Here is a 21,651-nt window from a genome sequence, read left to right as displayed (position 1 = left end):
AAGGGAAGACCACAATGTTGTCCGCAAGAGTTGTAAGTTGAATACAAATTATAATTTAGTGTCTTAATTACAAATCAGTAATTAATTATGTCGCGGCTGGGTATTCTTGGTGTCCAAAAGGGAGGTACAATTATTTTGTTTCTGGACAAGACAACCACACTCCTTAAAAGTTGTACCCAAGCCTTGCATCTAACAGCAATATCCCAGTGGTCGAAACGAGGCTGCGATGTGATGGAGACGAACGAAGGCAAAGGTAAGCTTTGGAGGCGTCGACTGAGTTCGTCATCGACGGCGTGTATATGACGTAAAGAGGGTACATTGAGATATGTACACATCTTGACCACTGACCGTAATCATACTCACGCATCAGAGAATATGTGTCGTCTCTATGTGAATATTTAACAAATATGAAGTGTTTTACCCAAGTTTACAACGCGTTCTCTTTTTTCACCTTGTTATTAAAAAAGAAAAACGCTTATGTTTATTTTGTGCTCTCCATAATTGTGAAGTTCTGTGTGAAAGTTAGAATTTCCCTTGCATATTCTGTCTTTCACGTCTTAACTGTTTGACACGAATCGAATATATAATAATTGTACAACATCAAATACACAAATGAGTATAACACAACTGCAAAATCATGAGATTTTCGGCATCTCGTGTTACGTCACGTCACTTTTCTGTAGAGATCTGACAAACTAAACGATTTGGTTCAGTGATAACGGTCTGGGAGTCACAGAGGTTGATTTTGCGTAAAAATTGTGGCTCGAAAGGCACAGTAATTAAATACAGAAATACGCTGTACAGAAATAAACATTTGCTTTTGAGAGAGTCTGAAGCTGGATGTCTTTACAGTGCACCAGTTAGTGTTGACTAGTTAGCTGCATAAGGGCTATACATATTATGGGGCTGTAGGGCTGCAGATTATTGCCTGTTGATTGCACAAACAGTTACAACAGTTTTTCAGCAACTTAACAGCTGTAACAAGTTAAACAGATTTAACTGTGTTGTGTCAATGCAAATGCACGATTCAGTTTGTAAAATGCCATCAGAGAGTTTTTTAATGCTCAGGTCAGGAAATGACTGTATTTGGGACTAATTACTTGCATATGCATAAGCATCAAACCAGTTTCCTTAAACACAACAACATAATGACTGTTGTGCTGGCAAAATATTCTTTTATGTCAAATAGATTAGAATAGAGACTGCCAAGCCGATAACCATCTGCATACGGCCAGGTTTTCCTCCGACTGTTTAGACTTAAATGTGTTTGTACGGTTTTGTGTTGGGTACAGACAGTTGGTTGTTATTTTAAGAAATGCTTGCTCACTATGGGATATTTTATGAATCAGTTTATCCGGATGTTCCATTTTAAGCAGAACATAGTCTCTTTGGTATGAATTGGCTCATCAGAAAGTGAATGGCTCTGGATAGATGCAGATGGGCTGAGCTGAGCTGCTCAGAGGTCAGATGGTTGATTTTGTACTGCAACTAAAACCAACAGTGAACTTTTAAATAAACATGGTATGGATGAACATTGATTAAACTCCCGAAGAGGCAGAGTACAAAACTAAAAAAATTTGCATCCATTATTGGCTGTTGGGTTCACAGCTTGAGGAACAGCATGGTTTTCCAGGCCATTTATATTTTGGAGTTACATTTGGACTAAAACCGGTAATTTGGCATGATCATGAGCTCTGGCTGTCAGGTCAGTGTGGTATTGTTCTAAGGGCACTGGACTGGCAGAGTTGGCATGATGTCCAAATCTAATTTCCATAATAAAACTATTTTTGATTGTATCCTATCTGATTTATGGACAGTGCTATAATGTCTGTGCGTTGGCTTTTGGCTGCAATACATATATATAAAAGTAAATAATTTGTAAGTTAATTATTATTATTATTATTGTTATTATTTTTATTATTATTATTATTATTATTATATTTTTTGTTGTTTTGAAATAGCAAAAACATAATTTTTTTATGACAGTAGAAATTTTACTGGTTTTTATGCAGTTGTGTTTAATGATGTTTTAGGAAGCAGTAGTTGTAACATGTTCTGGACCATATTGTGTCATATTCTCTCTTCTAGGGTATTGTGATTCTGGAAAGTCAAATGAACTACCAGTATAAATGAATACAAATGAAGACTGCCATCTGCTGGAGTCCATTATCAACTCATATTCAGTGCTTTTAGGTGTATTTTGTTCATATCTGGCAGCTATGTCATTAAGATTTGTAAGACAGGTATTTGTGCTCAGAGGTTCTTTTCTGACAGAGGGTAATGACATTTGTTTTTGTATTTGCCTACAGGCTGTACAAGAGTTGATCTGTTCATTTACTCTCCCTGTGTTCCCAGTGAACCTGTGATTTGACAAGTTTGATGGGGGCAGATGAATAAGTTAAACTGTAAAGCATTTATTGAGACCACAATCATTGTAAATCTTGACAGGGGGTGGCATACACAAGTACATACACATTTTCCCAACATAAAATGGTTAGATTTATTACTATCACAAGCTGTTCTACAGGGCTAAATTTGTATCCAGCTGAGCAAAAGCTTTTTTTTTGTTTGTTTGTTTGTTTTGTTTTGGTTTTTTGTTTGTTTGTTTGTTTTTTGTATTATCATGATAGCTGTAATTACAGAAAACACATTGTGAATTTTCATAACTCTGTCTCTGCTCTGAGGATATAACTTTAGTTTATTGATGAAGCAGTCCCCATGGGATTCTGTTTTTAGTATACTACACTCACAAAACATATATTGTGCTGAAAAGAGTAACCAGCTCTCCCTGCTAGTTGACTTTGACAGTCGTCCACTTAAAAAGACTTTTTAATTGATTAGATGTCATTGCATACGTTAATTCCAGTTATTTATAAACTTCAGTGATCAAGACCTCAGACAATGCACCATCAGTCTCACAGCCATGTATAATGAAACTGTGATTATTAACTTAGTTTTCAGCTTTTGTTTCCATGACTCTAACTTTTAAGGTAATGCTCTTCTAACATTAACTTCATTTATCTCTTGAAAATGATGTAAGTTTTGAAGTGTAGAAAGGAATATTTATGTTCCCTTCTTACATCCTGATGGACAAGGATTTAATAATTCAACCATTAGAAACCTGACTCAGGGAGAGCAGGGCATATCCTGTTTTACAATGTGACCCTCTAACTTCTCTGTTAAGAAGTTGATATACCTTATGAAAGCAAAGAATGTTCAATTATGTTGTCATATTTGTGTTATGTCTACATTATTCCACAACTGGCGAGGATGGATAGAGTAAAAGGAACTGTGCTCGTCAAGTGTAACTCTGAAACTAGAAAGTAAATGAGATGTGTATAATGCACAATTGAATAGAAATACAGTGTAAACTGATTCAAGAGACTTTCACTGAAATGGCTATGACACCAGGCTTCCACCAGTTCCCGTTAACACTTTGTTCCTGTAATTTAGTCCCTCGGTCCCAGATGGCTGTGCACAACAGACCTCTTGGAAAAATTTACAAACAATTAAGGAGATTTAGCCTTACAAGACATGAATGCTCAACACAAAGAGCTGTCAAATAAAAGAATTCCAGTCCCATTTCTTGAGTTACTCAGGTGCTTTTGACAGAAATGAAATCTTGTTTTCTGTATTGTCAGGGTGTTCATTGAATGGCTCAGTGGAGTGAGTTGAATGTTTAAACTGAAGTTCACTTCCTCATGTTATTCAAAACAGGTTGTGGGGTCTGATCATAAAAGGCATAGCAAGAAGGAACGTTTCAGTCCTTAGATACTCATTTGATCCTGAGCCGTGCAAAGATGATTTTTTTAGCCTTGCTCCTCTTTGCACGTAAGTTGATTTTAGATTTAGAATTACATGGCACTCTCATTGTGATAAAACTTGTGAGATTTTCTAGACATTATGGGTGTTATGCCTAAAAAGATATTTTTACCCAAATATATCTGTTAGAATGATTATCATTTTTGTTGATGCAGTTGTGCTGGACGTGATCCCAAAAAGTATTTGTATTTGCTTTTGTTCTTTTCAGGCCAAAATCTTGTTGCAGCTACTGGCAGAGGTCAAAGTAAGTAGTTCTATGGTTCATCAGTCATTGTCAAATAAGTATGTTTAGAGCAAATTCACTTTTATCTCATTATTTTCTGAAGTCATTAATAAGTTACAAATGCATGTACTTTATACATTTTTAAAGCACAGGTATGTCTATTTACAGATATGTGTAAGACCTTTGGCAGTGGGGTTATCCAGCCTTTTAATGGAAGTACATACTATGTGCGGTCCTCGTGTCCTTTCACCTTCACGCACTTCAGTGGGCGCGGTGTTGACTGTGACATAACCATACATCGGGGGAATACTGGCCTTATGGACAGAGTGGAGATCATTGTGAACAAAGTCATGACTGTCCTTCAGAACGGCTCTGTTTTCGTGGAAAATAAAAGGTTCCCGTCGTTCTCTATTTTAATCTTAAAAGAACACCTTAGGAATACCCCTTAATTTAGAATTCTAATATTATGATTAATGATAATGTGAAACCATGGCAAACATGTGAGTGTGGTCCTTAATTCATAGTTGTGTAAATAAGCATTACTTGAGCGTGACTTACTCAGCCTTGATATAATCTGGATGCTGATGATAGATGGCGAGAGGGATTACTTAACCTATCGTAACAAATTTGAACCACATGATTTTCTTTCACCAGAGTTTCTCTTCCTTATGATCACACGTATCAACATGTCTTTCATTACGGCATCTACACCAAGCTACAAAGTAAGGTTCTACCTGTGTCAGTCACCTGGAGCAGTGGGCCGGGAGGCATCAGCTCACTCTGGGTCAGTAGAGAGTAAAAAAAAAAAAAAAGAGAAACAATGCAGCTTGTGCATTCAGCTTCGTTGCTGATTTTTAGCAATCTGATAGCAGCCTAGTTATTTTGTGAAAAATAGGTTATTCTTTAATTCTCTGTCTTTGTAACAGAAGACTCTTGCCATAAATTTGACATGGTAGTTGTTTTCTGAAATCACATCAAATTGTGTCAGTTCAAGAAAACATGCTTTGTGTCTGTTTTATTTAGCTTGACTTACATTTTATGCATTGTCAGGTGGAACTGGACCAGGAGTTAGTGGAGGAAATGAGTGGGCTATGTGGCCAACTTAACACGCAAGGTAAAAATTTCATAACTGGGATTGCACAAAGTTAAAAGAATACATCAGCTTTTTTTTAGTTTCTTTCTTTTCTTGTTGTTGTTAATTATTTACAGTACAAATGATACAAATGTGTCATTTAAAAAAGAAAATCTTTTTTCAGATGACAAACAGAGGTTAATTTCTCAGAGCACACTCTCTGATCAAACATGTACAATTACTGATGTCGTTCAGCAACTTAACCCCGTAAGTTTGCAGTCTTGCTGTGATTGTTGCTATAAAATGTAATCATAATGATATTTCAATCCCCTCTCTTGTACTATTGTGTGTTTTGTGTTGACTTGCTTTTGATGATTTATTCTACTCAGTTTTATTTAGCAATATCTGAAGAATCTATACTCTAAAATGATTCAACTTTTTCCCCATATTTTCAGGTATGTGTTGAATTCATATCTAATGCTTTTGAGTGCCTCAGCATTCAGAAAATGCATTACATGCACTTCAAATATCTGTGTGAGCAGAACATTTATGGCTATGAAAACAACGTGGAAGTTCGATGTTCTTTCTTTGAAGAAATTGTTCGCAAATGTGGCAACACAACCCATATTTGGTCACGCTGGAGAGGAATCACAAGATGCCGTACGTGAGGTACTTTTATTCTGAGTAATATTATTCCTTACTTTTACAAAGAAGTGTAACTGTCAATGTTGAAACCTTATGCAGCTCAGCCATCTTGTCCTGGAGACTTAAGTTATCGAGAGTTGGGTCCTGCCTTCCTGCCAACCTGCTCCAACCCTTCATCCCGAGTCACTGATCGGGACATTATCAGCACATGTGTGTGCCCGAAAGGTTGGCTCACTTTGGTATCATATTCATTAAAAGTAAAGCAGAAATAGCATTATGTATGTGTGTTTTTGGATGATGATGCCCCAGGTTTAAGACAAACTATGAAATGACTGAGGTCTTAAGAGCTGATCGTTGATCACACGTAACTATCAATAATGTTATGATAAAATGTTGTACTTCCAGAAATGTAATCATTCAAGGATGACCTTTAAGTCTAGAACATGAAATGACTACCATTGAAGCCCTTCTAACATTATGTCTGCATTTCCCAAGGGTCAGTTACTGACATGGCTTTAATTGAACTAATTATGAGTAACAGTGAAATGGTCCTTTTAGGTCAGGTCCTGAATGACCGTGTTGAAGGCCATCGCTGTGTGAATGTAACAGACTGCCCATGTGTTCATGCTGGGAGAAGCCATGGGCCTGGAGAAGAGCGCAGCACAAAATGCCAGACATGGTACCAGGAATCTAGGCGCAACATTTACTCTCTCTATCACATAGCATCTTGTCTAGAAATAAATCTCTTCAGTAATGTTAGTTTTATACACTGTATAGGAGTTGTATGTGTAAAATATGAAATAAAGACTAAAACTAATATTTCTGGAATATGCCGTACATGGCAGTACTCAGTCACTGTTGATCTCTTCAAGCCAATTTATATTTCCCTTTTCCTTCAGTGTGTGTATTAAAGGAAAATGGGCTTGCTCTGGAAACACCTGCTCAACCCCATGTATTATTGAGGGTCAATATGTGACAACATTCGATGGAAAACAGTATACTCTACCAATGAAATGCACATATGTGGCTGCTAGGGTAATTCATGTAAACATATATTAATTATTTTAACTGAGCAATTTGTGAAATAGTTTGCATAATTTTTACATAGTAAACTCCTTTATTTTTTTTAAATATTCCTTTTAATCAGGGTCAGAACTGGACATTAACCATTGAAATATCTGAGAGGGCTGTTCGTATAGAAACAGTATTCCTGCAGGTTAATCAGGTAAGTCTCTCTTTCTGGACCTTACTCAGATGCTAGTGTTTGTAATAAAGAATAGTTGAGTTAACACTACATTTAATGTTCCCCTCCAGGAAAAATATACCTTCTCTATTAATAGTGTAAAACGTGATAATGAAGAAATACATGACCTACTCCAGACTGGTGAGAGTTGCAAAATGCAAATTATTTTGTAAAAACTATTTATGATTTGTGAAACTATTTATGTGTTTATTTTTATTGTTTGCTCTATCGTGTGTATTAATTGTATTCCCATCAGAGTATGCCACAGTCTTCTGGGAGTCATCTATTTATGTTCTGGTCCAAACTTATTTTGGCATGAAGATGCAAGTCCAGATCTCTCCAGAAGTTCAAATATATGTCTATTTGCCAGAAACAGAAAGTGGAATTACCCAAGGTGCTGGCAAATTTGCAAGCATTTTATGAACTGAAACATATTAGTTTGACAGGATTTAAATAGCCCTCTTATTTATTTGAATTATTCTTAATAATTAATTATTAATTAATTATTCTTATTTGATTCACTTTAAACAGAAGTGTTCTTCTGACTGACAGTATTTTCATCTTAGGACTTTGTGGAAACAACAATAATGATACGACGGATGACTTTACCGCTAGCAGTGGCATTATTGAAAATGCAGCACAACCTTTTGCCCTGTCCTGGGCTGTCGGTGATTGTCGTGACATGCCCATGTGCATCAACCGCGACAACGGTACAGTCCCTTACTTTATGGTGTGCTGCCTTCTCATGTCCTGCTGTGAGTTAAGGATGAATTTGAAACTCAATCATTAACTTTCTTGCCTACCCTGAGGGAAGTGTTATTGACTGCAAGGTCTGAAATGCCTAAATGCATGGTGAATGCAATCAGTTTATTTGATTCAAATCAGCTGAACAGCAGTCATGGGAATTGTACTGAGATAAAACAGTCGCCTTTGTACGCTGAACACAAGTGTAACATATTGACTGAGGTGCTGCAACTGCAAAAAGGAATATCTAGGTGGATGTTTCACATTAGTCCTTACGTTGTGGTCTGTTTTAATCATTTCAGAGATATTTGCCGATGACAAGTGTTACCAGCTGAGGGACCCAAATGGCATATTTGCTCCATGCCATGATTATGTACCAGTGGACTACTACCTCCAGGTATGGACAAATTAATAACTACTTTGGCTGTTCTTTTTAGGCAGTGCTGAAAACTTAACATCTTTCTTTCAATCACATTTTCTTGTTTTTGCTGTTTGCAGGCATGTATTCAAAGAACCTGTCTCTGTACAACAAGAGTTCAAGAATGTCTATGCGTTGCTCTCGGCAACTATGCTAAGGCATGTGTCAGTCAGGGCATTGTTGTTGGGGACTGGAGGGGAGCAGCAAACTGCAGTGAGTGCCAGCATTTCCCAATCAGATTAGTCCATGTTCTGTGTCTTTACTTCATGCTTTTATTTTTTGCAAAAAAAAAAAAAAAATCGAAAAACAAAACTCAGTAATAGTCTAAAATAAAAAAAAAATTGCCCATCTAAAATGAGATGTAGTACTTAGATTTATAAAACTCCAATGTATGCTCTAAATGATGGACCCCATTGTAGACATATAAATCCATGCAGTATGAGATGATGTACTGAGATGCTGTATTTCAGCACTGATGTGTAGGGGGAATCTTCAGTTTGACTACACCATGCGAGCTTGTAATCGTAGCTGCCGAGCTCTCTCAGGATCTGATCCCACGTGTGAGATCGAGAGCGACCCAGTGGAGGGCTGTGGCTGCCCAGCAGGCACTCACCTGAACAGTGCACTCACCTGCAGCCCAAAGGCTCAGTGTACATGCCACTACCAGGGTGGTTTGGTGCCACCAGGGCCTGTGGTAATTGATGGACGCCAGTGGTGAGTTGTCTGTGTGTTAGCAGTGGTCCACGTGAGACATAAAGCTTCTAAATTTTTAATAGCCATTCATACTTTACAGCACCATATAACAGGGGTGTAATGACTTTGAACCAGAACTCAGAACTGTCGTTCTGTAGTCGTTGGTTCTTTTGTCTTAAATGTGTATGTTTAAATTTAAAAGAAAGAAAAATCTTAGATCCGAGTCGATTAAATTTTCTCTTAAATCAAAATGTGATACAAACCGAATCTTGGCCCAGAAACTGAGGTATAAAACGAACTATGAATAGGGTAAACAGTTACACCTAGTATTTCTAGTATTTCTAGAGCACAACACAAAGATCTTATTGGCAGTGTGTCTTTTATGACATTACATGTACCATGGCATGCCAACAGGCCCTTTGCATTATAAATAGCCTGTTTGTTATTCTTTGTCCTGTGAATGACTCAAGGAGTTTCTGTGTACCTTTATGCTAAAAAGGATGTCTTGAATTTATACGTACAGTTGTGTTTTTGACCACTTTGAGGACATCTGGTGGTCTAGAGTTTTAAAATTATTTAAATGTTTTTTATGGTGGTGCAGTGGGTAGTGCTGTTGCCTCACCACAAGAAGGTCCTGGGTTTGATTCCCAGTCGGGCGGCAAGGGTCCTTTCTACGTTCTTCCTGTGTCTGTGTGGGTTTCCTCCCAAAGTCCAAAGACATGCAGGTTAAGTGAATTTGAGACACTAAATTGCCCCTAGCTATGAATGTGTATTTGTCTGTGTGTCTTCCCTGCGATGGACTGGTGACCTGTCCAGGGTGTTTCCCCGCCTTTCTCCCACTGCACGCTTGGACAGGCTCCAGCACTCCCAACGACCCTAATTAGGATAAGTGGCTTTGAAAATGAGTGAGAGAGTACATGTTTTAATTATGTTTTATGCCTTTTGCAGCAATTGTGAAGATGGTCACTTGAATTGCTCGGATGCTTGTGGTAAATATTTATTTTTTGTCTCCTATTAATAGTGTATATTTTAAACATTTTATATTTTCTTTTTACAATATGTGTGACCTGATTATTAGACTAAATGGTGAAGAGGGATAAACATTTTGGTTTCTGCAATATTTGATTATTCTCAGATATTTAACTTGTTTCCATGCCTTCCATGTATTGTTCATTAAATAAATATAACTAAAATTTAGTATCAATAAAATATATCTACATTATATTTATTTGTTTATGAAATAATAAACTATTAAAATGAAGCTGGCAATTATGAAAAAATATCTGTTACAGGCAACAAGGAACAGCTTTGATCACTTATTATTCTGGACCACTTGTAATTAATTATGTCTTAGACTAAGCACAGTGAAACAACAGTTCCTTTTCATGGTTGAGCTGAAGTGCGTGGCAAAAACCCTTTGTTATCTACTACATATTATCTTGACTTTGGAAATCAGCACCGTTTAACTGATTACTCAGCTAGGTAGAACTCCTTATTTGTCTCCATGTTAGTGTGATATCTATTAAAATTGTTAATAAATGTGTGTGTTTAATCTAAGTGTTTATTATGTTGACATGTTTGGTTTCAAGCCTGCACAGGAGGGAAAGTTTGTGTGCACTGTTTGCATTCAGCTGTGAACACAGCTCAAAAGACATGTGACAGCCTGAGCAAGCCAGCTGTAAGTGTATTAAACAAACTAAAATGGCTCAATGTATAATATATACTTAAAACTGCAAGCTAAAATGTTTTGCATTTTCTATTTAAAGAATGTTTTTGAGAACTGCATAAATGGATGCTACTGTCCAGAGGGTCAATATGAAGATCACAATGGAGTTTGTGTTGATCTGGAAAACTGCACATGTGTGTTCAGTGGGAAAGTATACACATCTGGACAGAGTGTGGAGACAAACTGTAAAATATGGTAAATGTTTTGCGTCACCCCATGTGTGATACCCACTTGCTACAATAGCCACTAGAAATAATTAAACAGATTATTTGTGAAGATGTCTAATTTTGAGCACTTCCTTTTCATGTAACTCTAAATATTTGAAACAGGCATGTTAGTATTTCTGCGTTCGTTTTTTTTCACAGCACCTGTAGTCGGGGACAGTGGCATTGTGTGGGTGACCCATGCCCAGGCAAATGCCAAGTTTATGGTAATGGACATTACCAGACTTTTGACTCAAAATGGTACCGTTTTGATGGGAACTGCCAGTATGTACTTGTGGAGGTGAGTTATGGCAACGCAGTGGTCATTCCTTATTAAAGTAAAGTCTCCGTGATTGCACACACAGTGAGAACAGTGTGAACAGTGAGCACTGAATTTGTCTCTGCATTTAACCCATCCAACACACCAGTAGTGAACACACAACAGACGCAGGAGCAGTGGGCAGCATTGCATATGCACTTCTAGATAGAATTTGAAGAACCTGTGATACAGCTCTCACAAATCTGTGATCTTTGTCTTTGCTTCTTCTTTCTGAAAACTCATTCAAATGCAAAAGAGACTTGTCTATGTAAGATAGTTACGTAGTTGATAGTATATGTGTCTGCTGTTTTTTTGGTTTTTTTTAGGATGGTTGTGGTGATGCTGAGGGTTCGTTTGTCATTAGTGCTGAGAGTGTTCCCTGCTGTGACGAACTGTTGACCTGTTCCCGCACTATTGTGGTGGAGCTCCTGGTAAACCAGTTTCTGGATTTTGTTTTTAACATTTAGTGTGGAGTCGAAAGTGTGGCATCAGTTTTACACTGTAAACATCATGGCCACTGGCTAATCTTGGTTTCTGCATGAAAGTCTCACCAGTTATTTGAAACAGTACAGTTTATTTTGGTAGAAACAACAAGTGTGGTGGCATCAGTCTGTGTGGGGAGATGTTGAGTGTCTTGTCTGTGTGGAACAGGGAGAGGTCATGCTGACGCTTAACGATATGAAGGTGAGGCGCGAAGTTCTTGGGCAGTCTTTGCTTCAGGCTGAGTCCCTGTACTCAGTCCATGTGCTTGGCCTTTACATTGTGATTTCAGTGCCCAGACATGGCTTGACTGTAATTTGGGACAAACACACTAGAGTCACTATCCTGCTGGAGGCCAAATGGAGGGTAAGCTACCTATGCATGTGTAAGTGTGGTGTGAGTGCTATCTAGGTATAAAGTGCAGAGACAGATTTGATATTTTGTTAAACTGCTCTCTGTCACATATCTCCCTAACATATTGGTAATGTGGTCCTTAGTTTAATATAGCAGTTTGTATCTCTGCAGTGGTAACTGTGCACCACCTGAATTAAGATGTAAATACACAGTTAGCATATTAGGCTAACAGCTAATATAGAGAAGGTCAATATAGAGAATCTCAAAGTCCAACAAATTTCATGTTTTAATGATATAACTGTATTTGCAGTGAAATCTGTGCTAAATCTTCATCTAAGTAGTCTGCAGCAAAAATTACAGTTCTATCAGTTCTATGCTTCGTGAACATATTTTGATTTTGATATTGTGATATGACCATAAATTGGAACTAACTGTAATTTTTTTTTTTTTTTTGGGAATGACAGAGCAGAGTTTGTGGACTTTGTGGAAACTTTGATGCAAATGAGAAGAATGACCTGCTTACAAGTGGTTCCTCTGAGGTGTCCAGCACCCTTGAGTTTGGGAACAGCTGGAAGATAGCTGTCCCCCCATGTTCAGATGTGTTCCAAGAAGTCTTTCCTTGTGAGCGTCACTCATATTGTGCAGCCTGGGCCGAACGCCGATGCATGATCCTGCACAGTAGCACCTTTGCAGACTGTCATCTTAAGGTTCTTTACCCATTACCCTATATCCAGGATATTAGGCACACTCAGTGATTGCTATAAATGTTTTAATTGCTTAAGTTTAAAAAGTATGTGCTTTTGCTTAAATCATAGTTTCTTTTTTGATCATTCCTTCAAAAGCTCTTATGTACAGTATACTTAAAAGCAACTTTATGTATCAGTCATGTCTGCCCCTAGTTCTAGTTAAGTGGGCTGTCTATCCTAGGCCTTATTTGCACACAAGTATATCAAGCCTCTGTTACATTACTCCTCTACTGTCTGTTTAAACACTTAGTCCTTCCATCAACATTCTCTCATTTAGTTGACATTCAAACTGTATTAGTCAGCTGACAAATCATTGTAAAATATGACACAATGTTTTTTTTGTTTAGATTTTGTTTCATCTTTGGGTTCTTTGTTAATTACCATATACCATGCCAAATTTACAAGAAAGAAATATTTGATGATAAATTATATGAACTGCCATTGATATAGCATGTCTTCATCCGTATTTTCTGATGAAGTTTGTACGTGCTGTGTTGTAAAGGTGGATCCTGAGCCCTACTATAGAGCTTGTGTTCTTGAGTCCTGCTCCTGTGAGTTTGAGGGGAAGTTCCTTGGGTTTTGTACAGCAGTGGCAGCATATGCCGAAGCTTGCAGTGAACAGAATATTTGTATCAAATGGAGGACTCCAGATTTGTGCCGTACGTACCAAAGAACAATGAATTCAAAATAAAACCATTAGTGATAAACTTATCTTACTTCTCTAAGTGTTTAGAGGAGGGATATGGAGAGTGTGAACCAAGTGCCCAAGGAAATCTGAGACCTCAGCATTCTCCTCAGTCTGCTGTGCTTATGATAACTATATGTTATGTCATCACCTTGAGTGCCGAGACAGATTTGGTGTGATCTGAAGTAAAGTATAGTTTTTCATATTTTCTATATTTTTCTAAATTCCCCCGTAGGTCTGTTGATATTTGCTGTTGCTATTATTCTGTTAAGTTGATTCTTTTTGTTCTCACAGCTGTGTATTGTGACTATTATAATGAAGAGGGGCAATACAGTTGGCACTATGAGCCATGTGGTCAGATCAAGACTTGTGGCAATAACAATAACTTTTTTGGAAAGCTTGAGGGTATGTGTTTCTTTTCATTATCGTCATTTTATAATGTAACATGTCTATTGATTTTGTTATTGTTTTTTTTTTTTTTTATCGAGCTTTCTGAGTCTTTGCTTTGGTGCTTTTAGGATTTTTAGGGACCTATGAGATAAAAAGATAACTACCCTTCCACTCACAAGAACAATTTCCTATGACAACTTTTATCTTAGCTTTATGTTTCCTCTTATGGAATGATTCGTAAGAGGGACCAAATGTTAAAGGCGAACTCAAAGTGGAAGCACAGAAATACATTTTACTCAAACATTTTACCCTCACAGGCTGTTATCCAAGATGCTCAGCAGAGAGGCCGTATTATGATGAGAACACAGATAAATGCACCACATCAGTTAACTGTACCTGTTTCTTCAATGACACATTGATACTTTCTGGTGAAAGAGTAAATGGGACATGGTGAGTCACTTGTTATTTCATTACATGATGGTATAAAGGATCATTTTGTTTTCATGTTGTTTCTTCCTACCCACCTGATAATATGTTGTGATATGTTTTTTACCCCCAGTGTTTGTGCTGAAGGACGTATCATTTGTGGTAAGCGTGAAAATGAGAAAAGTGTTTCTTTATATTCTCAAATACCCATAAACAGGAAAGAGTTTATATTAAAATCTTTCACACAGAGACTCCAACGTCAACAACTCCAGAACCAAGTACCACCGTGTCAACTACTCCAGAAACCACAAATACCACCACTCAACCAACAACTCCAGAACCCACAACAACTGCCAGTGTACCGACACATCCAGAACAAACTACCACTACAGCAACTACTGCAGGAACCACAACTTCCTCCACCACACAGTCAACAACTTCAGAGTCCACAACAACTGCAATCTGGTCAACAACTTCAGAACTAACAACGTCTGCTGTATTAACAGCTCCAGAACCAAATACCACTGTATCAACCACTCCAGAAACCACAAATACCACCACTCAACCAACAACCCGAGAACCCACAACAACTACCAGTGTACTGACAACTCCAGAACAAACTACCACTACAGCAACTACTGCAGGAACCACAACTTCCTCCGCCACACAGTCAACAACTTCAGAACTAATAACCTCTGCTGTATTAACAACTCCAGAACCAAATACCACTGTATCAGCCACTCCAGAAACCACACATACCACCACTCAACCAACAACCCGAGAACCCACAACAACTACCAGTGTATTGACAACTCCAGAACAAACTACCACTACAGTAACTACTGCAGGAATAACAACTACCACTCTATTTACAACCTCAGAGCCCACAACTACTATTGCTCAATCACCTAGTTCAGAACTCTCAAGCACAACTGAATCAGCTACTACAAAACACACAACTCCTAATGTGCCAACAATCTCATTATTCACAGCTACCACCACTCGGTCAACAACTCTGTCAACAGCAGGGCACACTAATACTGCACATCAGCTATTATCAACTACATCAACAACTCTGGAAGCAACAACTGTATCAACAACAGTTGCAACTATATCCACATCACAAGAACCAAAAACTACCACCACTCAATCCTCAACTCCAGAACTCACATCAAGTGCAATTACAATAACATCTCAAGAACCAACAGCTAACTCTAAATCAACAACTATAACACTGACATCTTGGGAGCCCACAACAATTATATCGCAGTCAGCTTCATCTTCAGAGCCAACAACAGCTGTAACTATATCCACAACACCAGAGCCAACAACTACCATCATTCAATCAACACCCCCAGAACCCACAAGTGCAACAGAATCAGCAACCACAGAATTCACAACACCTACAAGTATATCAGCAACTCCAGAATCCACAACAGCAGAAGCTCTATCAACAACAAATACGGCAATTACATCAACAACACCAGAATCTAGAACTACTACTGAATTAACAACTTCAGAACCCACAACATCTACAACTGTGTCAGCTACCCTGAGGCACACAACAACTATGGCACAAACTCCTCCAGAACCAACAAATGCATCTACAACCCCAGAATACTTGCCTACCACAACCTTGGCAACAACTTCAGAGCCTACAACAGCTGCAACTGTATCAGTTACTTGGAGGCACACAACTATGCCACAAACTACTCCAGAACCAACAACTGTATTTGTAACCACAGAACACGTGACTAACACAACTTGGTCAACAATTTCTGAGCCTACCACAGCTGCAACTGTATCAACAACCCCAGAACTCCCAAGTACCACAGGGACTTCTAAAGGTACATACTCCTTATACTCCTTATACTCCTTCTGGTATTCATTTTGGGCTATATTATTGTTTCTGCCGTAGCGTTTGTGTGGCACATCTGCAGTTGAGTGCTGAGGTGTGACTTGTAATACATACCTTGAACAGTCAGAGTTTGTGTTGCAGCCTTTGGACCAACGAAACTATTAAATCACAGTTAAATGGTTCGGTAGATCAGACTGTTTCTGTATGTTTCTCTTCAAACAGACTGCAAGGATCTGAAGAGGAACCAAACTTGGAAAGATGGGTACAATTGGACAGAGGATTGCTTCCATAAGAAGTGCAGTAATGGATCAATTGATATGACCACTGTTAGATGCCCTGATACAGTCATGCCACAATGCCCGAGAGGCAAGATGAGAGAGGTGTCTGATGGGTGCTGTAAGACCTGGAAATGTGACTGTATGTCCCTATTCTGTCTTTTTTTCATGTCGGTGTATGTCTGTATGATATGTAATATCTGCACATAGTCATTTCTATTGAGAGTGTTGAGGGCACACCTGAAAAGTATTGCATGTCATTGAAATATGTGAAATATTGACTCAGTGGGAAGTCCATAATGTCAGCTTCAGTAAATTTTCCCTAAACCACTTAGTATTATGACAGAGTGTTTGTCTTATGTGAAACAATTACTAGAAACAACTTATCAGCTTAGGGTAAGAGATGTACTGAGTAGCACTTTTTTAAACCATGTATGACTTTATCTGAGTCCACTTTACAAGGAAGTTTTTGAAGTCTCTAACCTGAAACAAAAGGGCGCGTAAATGGAGAGAGGAGTATCCTGCCGTGGAATTCAACCCCTCTGCTGTGGGACAGAGGAGGCGTAATTCTCTTTTCTTTGTTATAGGTCCTCCCTCCATGCATCTCCCCTGTAACTTAAAGTCCTACATCTTTCTTTGTTTAAACTCATGTCTTTGGGTTTGGTATTGATTGCTCTTGAGAATATCATTATATTGAAGGCAATTATACTTAATAGGCATTCTCATTTGCTTCTTCTGTTATAGGTCAGTGTGATGTTTATGGGGACCCTCACTATATCTCCTTCCAGGGTACAACATTTGACTTCCTGGATAACTGCACTTATATTCTGGTGGAGGAGAGGGTACCTCGTTACAATCTCAGTGTGGTTGTGGACAACTATTTCTGCATACCAGGGTTGCCTGGCTCATGTGCCAAGGGGATCGTTCTTAAGTACCACAACAACACAATCACCCTTACAATAATCGACTCAGAGTACAGAGTGCTGGTAGGTCTTTTGGAAGTACATACTATTGAAAGGCAGTGAATATTAAATGTGTTATATCTGATGAATAATTACACACAGCAATATAGTATTATGTATGGTGTGAATTTCTAATGTATGTGACTTCCATTTAAAGTTTGTCTGCTCCCATCTTACAGCCCACTCTAAATCAAGTTACTATTCAACCCCCTCATGAGGAGAAAGGGATCAGATTTGAGTCAACTGGGTATTTGGCCTCAGTTTATATGGATGAGATCCGTTCATATGTGTCTCTCACATCATCAAATACGCTCATCATCACCCTAGCAATGGAATATTTTTACAACAACACCCAAGGGCAGTGTGGTAGGTATCATGATAAAAACAGATCGAGTGTGTTAATGTACTTAAATGTTCTTTGCAGTCACTCTTATTTTGTTCACTGCATAGGAGTGTGTGGTGGAGGATCTTGTGTGCGTAGGAGTGGTCGGATCGAGGATGAAACCTGCTGTGATAGGACTGCGTATGAATGGACCTATGATGATCCTCAGAAGCCTTACTGTAAAAATGCTTTCCGTTCTTTTGAGTGCACAGAAAATAACACAACAGGCACACCTCCAACAACACCATATAGCAAACCTACAACAAGGCCGCCATGCCATTCACTACTCTGTGATCTCCTTGAATCCTCGTAAGCATGTCCTATACTTGTGGAATTTGATTTGCTCTCAAGTGTTGTGGCTATTCTTGGAGGATGTTCTGGAAGTGTTTTAGTACAGGGATATTCCAAATCATCCCCATTCTGTAATTTGTATTTATGTCACAATAAAGTGGCATATTTCTGATTCATCACAAAAACTATTTTGATAGAGAGACAATAATATGCTGTGTAGAGTCTTCACTCACTAGGTAATACAGTGTGTGTGTGTGTGTGTGTGTGTGTGTGTGGATCTGTATTGTTTCCTCTTATAGTTTTTCATATTTACACCTATTTATTTATCATAGGGTGTTTCAGGAGTGCAGCACAAGAATGGATCTCGTTAGTCTGAGGAGGAACTGCGAGTTTGATGTTTGTCTATCTGGGAAACCGAAAATGGCCTGTTCAGCACTTTCACAGGCAGCAGAAGAGTGCAAGACCTTGGATATATGTGTGGACTGGAGACACCTGACTAATGGCACTTGTGGTAATCTAACTAGTCTCATAGTTATAGACAGGTTAGAAAACTGTCAGGTTAGAAAATGTGCTCCCACGCATCTCCCATCAGAGTATCAGAGAGAGTATGTCTCATGATTGGGTCAACAAATTCTGCTCTTTTGTAAAACCAGAATGGACACTGTCTTTTGGACATTTTTTGTCATTTAGAATGTCTCCAGACCTATCCCATTCTGTAAGGTTCTTAATCCTGTCACATTAAAGTATCATCTAGTCAGCCCTTCAGCTGACCTTTTATGCCCTCTCTGTTTTCTAGCATGTGCAAAATTTTATATTATTATTAAAATGTTATTATACTTGGTTACCTCCTTCTCTAGTTTGACAGAAACTGCTGTCTGTTTCAGGTGTCCCCTGCCCAAAAGGAATGGTGTTCCAAGAGTGTCATCACAAGTTAGATAACTACTGTAATGGAAGGTGAGAGTGATCAGCACTATTATAAAATATTTTTACAAAAGAAAGTATTTTCACAAAAAGAAATGTCTTCAAATATTGTAACTGATGGTATTGTTCCTGCGCTTCCTTCAGACAACCTGTGAATGGAAGAGTGCTGGATGAACCAAGGGCAGGCTGCTTCTGTCCTGAGAATCAATACCGTGCAGAGGGAAACAGTGAGATTTGTGTTTCTGAATGCACTGGTACGTGACTCACTACTTCCTTAGAACTCTTGAAATCTAGATTTACAGGACTATGAGTTGCTCATATGAAATGAGATGTACCATATTTTTTCTTCAACTTCAGGTTGTAAAGGCCCATTGGGAGAGCCTAAACAGGTGAGGTCGCATTATCAAGAGGTTAATACGGTGCAAATGTAAACAGATTACAGCAGTGATTGCGTTTATGGTTTATGGTCTTTCTTCCTGTCTCACTCTTTCTTCTACTCTCATGTTACTCAGCTGGGAGAGACTTGGATGTCAGAATGCCACATATGCACTTGTAATAACATGACCAGGACTACAGAATGTCGACCAGAATCCCAAGGACCATCTCCTTTGTGCAGGCAGGATTCTGAACTGGTGCCAGGCTGCTGCAATGAACTATCTTGTGGTACCATAACTATTTATCATATACTGCCCTTTATTATATATGTATTGTATAATGGATGAAGTCTTTTAAGAAATACTTCACTAATGATCCTCATGATAACATTTAAGGTACAGGTACATGCTAAAATAAATGAAACACCGACTAAGAGGTCTAAACAGGGTGTTGGGCCACAGTGAGAAAACAAAACTTTTACAATGCATCTTTATATAAATTCTGTCAGTGTCTGGAATTCTAATTGAGGGATTCAACTATAAGTGTTGCATTGACTTTAAGCCAAGCATCTGGGCTATTAGGTTTCTTTCTCTATTATACTTTCACTTGTCTGCTTTTTAGGAACAGGGTGAAGGATAACTCATCCAGTTATATGACTATTTTACACTGTTCAGTAGACCTCTGCATATTTTTGAAGTCTTATTTTATTCGCTGATAATAGTCCTTCTCTCTGAAGTTCAATATGAACTTTCATGATGAAACCTCCTGCTTGAAAATTTGGTCAATCTGCCTGCCCACCATGTTTATGTGAAGAATGATGGAATGTCAGTTGTTTAATTAACTCAGGCAAAACAAATGTGTGGACACACATTATTTCTTTTGAATAACTCATTTACTCAGTCTACTTAATTTAACAGCTACATGTATATTTTTAGTATTAAAATTTTCAGAATATCTCAGTGTACTAACAGCTCATCAGAAATGACTTTTTATATTCTGCTGCAGTTGAGAAGACATGCAAGTACAAAGGTGTAACATATAAGGTAAAAAAAATATGCCTTTACTGAAAACTCTTTATGTTTCTGCACAGCTAAGTGTAAAATGATCCTCTTGTGATATCTGAAATTGTTATTTATTTTGATTTGTGCTCAGGTTGGAGATACATGGAGAGACCCTTCGGAGCCCTGTCTGTCTCTTAGCTGCCTGAGGACAGGCCTAGAGGTGGAGAGAAGGGTCTGTCCTCAGCAGAGCTGTGCTGAGGTATGATCACACTTATGTTTAAAGGCACACTAAATCAGAGATATGATTATGATCTGAGGATTTAAACACATTATAAACATTAACATTTTAAGTAAGGAATAGAAAGTTGTTGACAGTACTTTTATTCGCTGCTTGTTTCTGCTTTCGTGTTGTTGTTTAGGAATTTCGAGTTTGGGATGAACACCACTGCTGCTATACATGTGAGTGGATTTTCAGAAATGAAGAGCACAGAGGACAGCTTAAGTCTAAGCATGTATTTGCAGGGTGTTTTGAATCTAATGGAGCACTGAGTTTATTTGAATTTCAGTGTAATTTGTGTAATTGTAGATTTTTCTTTTTTTTGAGGAGATACTGCCATCCAATGGTCAGTCTTAAACAACTGCCACATAGAGTCAGTGCACCTTTTTTTAAATGTATTCTTACAGGTAACCTAACTTGTGCAGCTAGAGTGTTATGGGTTAACATTACACTGGAGAACTGTTCAGGAGAAGTGGAACTACCAAGTTGTGAGGGTCAATGCAATGCAAAATCCAGGTAATACTTGTAATCCAGGTATTTAACAAACTAAAGACAAGTGAATAAAGCCACAATTTATGATGACTTCTTTTAGACCTACAGAAGCATCCAGATATTGTAGTTTGTGCATGCTATAATGCATGCCTTTCTGTAGGAGCTATATTATTTCTGTTATTTCTGTTTACACATGCACATATTTACATATGAACTAGTGAGATAACAGAAAAAGTAAATATGCCTAGTTAATGTTTATGCAGCAAGTTACATGAATCATACATTCATAATTAAACCATGAATGGACATATATTGCACACATTCATGAGAAACATAAAGTGGATTTAGTATTTAGGCCTCTAGGGGGCAGTGTCGACACATCATTGAATGCTTTTATAAAGCTAGATTAATCAGGTGACATGCATTAATAATTTCGTCCATGAATCGTAATCACTGCGAACTTTGTCCAGTAGTAAGGCCTGTCTCAGAGTTAAAAATGCATTTCCTGGTTTTTCAATGTTAAATGCTCTTTGTGTCAGGTGGGCCCGGTCTGGAGGAGGCCACACAGGGTGGATACTTCAGTTTGAGCCTGGTTGTCAGTGTTGTCAAGAGAAGAGCTATGAGATGA

The 21,651-nt window shown here is 38.2% G+C and overlaps 1 protein-coding gene across 1 annotated transcript; it reads left to right on the top strand.

Annotated features, from left to right (window-relative positions):
- Positions 1–3,798: 3,798 nt before the first annotated feature.
- On the top strand, positions 3,799–21,651 carry LOC115812183 (mucin-19). The gene is made up of 43 exons (XM_030774704.1): positions 3,799–3,831; positions 4,031–4,066; positions 4,214–4,439; positions 4,700–4,829; positions 5,096–5,159; positions 5,302–5,384; positions 5,573–5,777; positions 5,862–5,987; positions 6,321–6,441; positions 6,662–6,797; positions 6,910–6,987; positions 7,077–7,146; positions 7,262–7,399; positions 7,572–7,715; positions 8,052–8,146; positions 8,248–8,380; positions 8,638–8,881; positions 10,523–10,538; positions 10,627–10,781; positions 10,952–11,090; positions 11,435–11,539; positions 11,760–11,954; positions 12,407–12,649; positions 13,191–13,347; positions 13,668–13,778; positions 14,081–14,213; positions 14,323–14,351; positions 14,438–14,618; positions 15,737–15,924; positions 16,270–16,464; positions 17,067–17,295; positions 17,442–17,650; positions 17,735–17,807; positions 18,290–18,468; positions 18,842–18,911; positions 19,023–19,132; positions 19,236–19,267; positions 19,391–19,541; positions 20,259–20,296; positions 20,406–20,513; positions 20,674–20,713; positions 20,939–21,019; positions 21,563–21,651. Exons 1-43 carry the CDS (start codon positions 3,801–3,803, stop codon positions 21,649–21,651), a joined length of 5,316 nt encoding a protein of 1,771 aa, XP_030630564.1. The 5' UTR covers positions 3,799–3,800.

The sequence above is a fragment of the Chanos chanos genome, chromosome 1 (assembly GCF_902362185.1).
Source record: "Chanos chanos chromosome 1, fChaCha1.1, whole genome shotgun sequence".
Classification (NCBI taxonomy): domain Eukaryota; kingdom Metazoa; phylum Chordata; class Actinopteri; order Gonorynchiformes; family Chanidae; genus Chanos; species Chanos chanos.
This window is presented reverse-complemented; position numbering and strand designations above follow the sequence as displayed.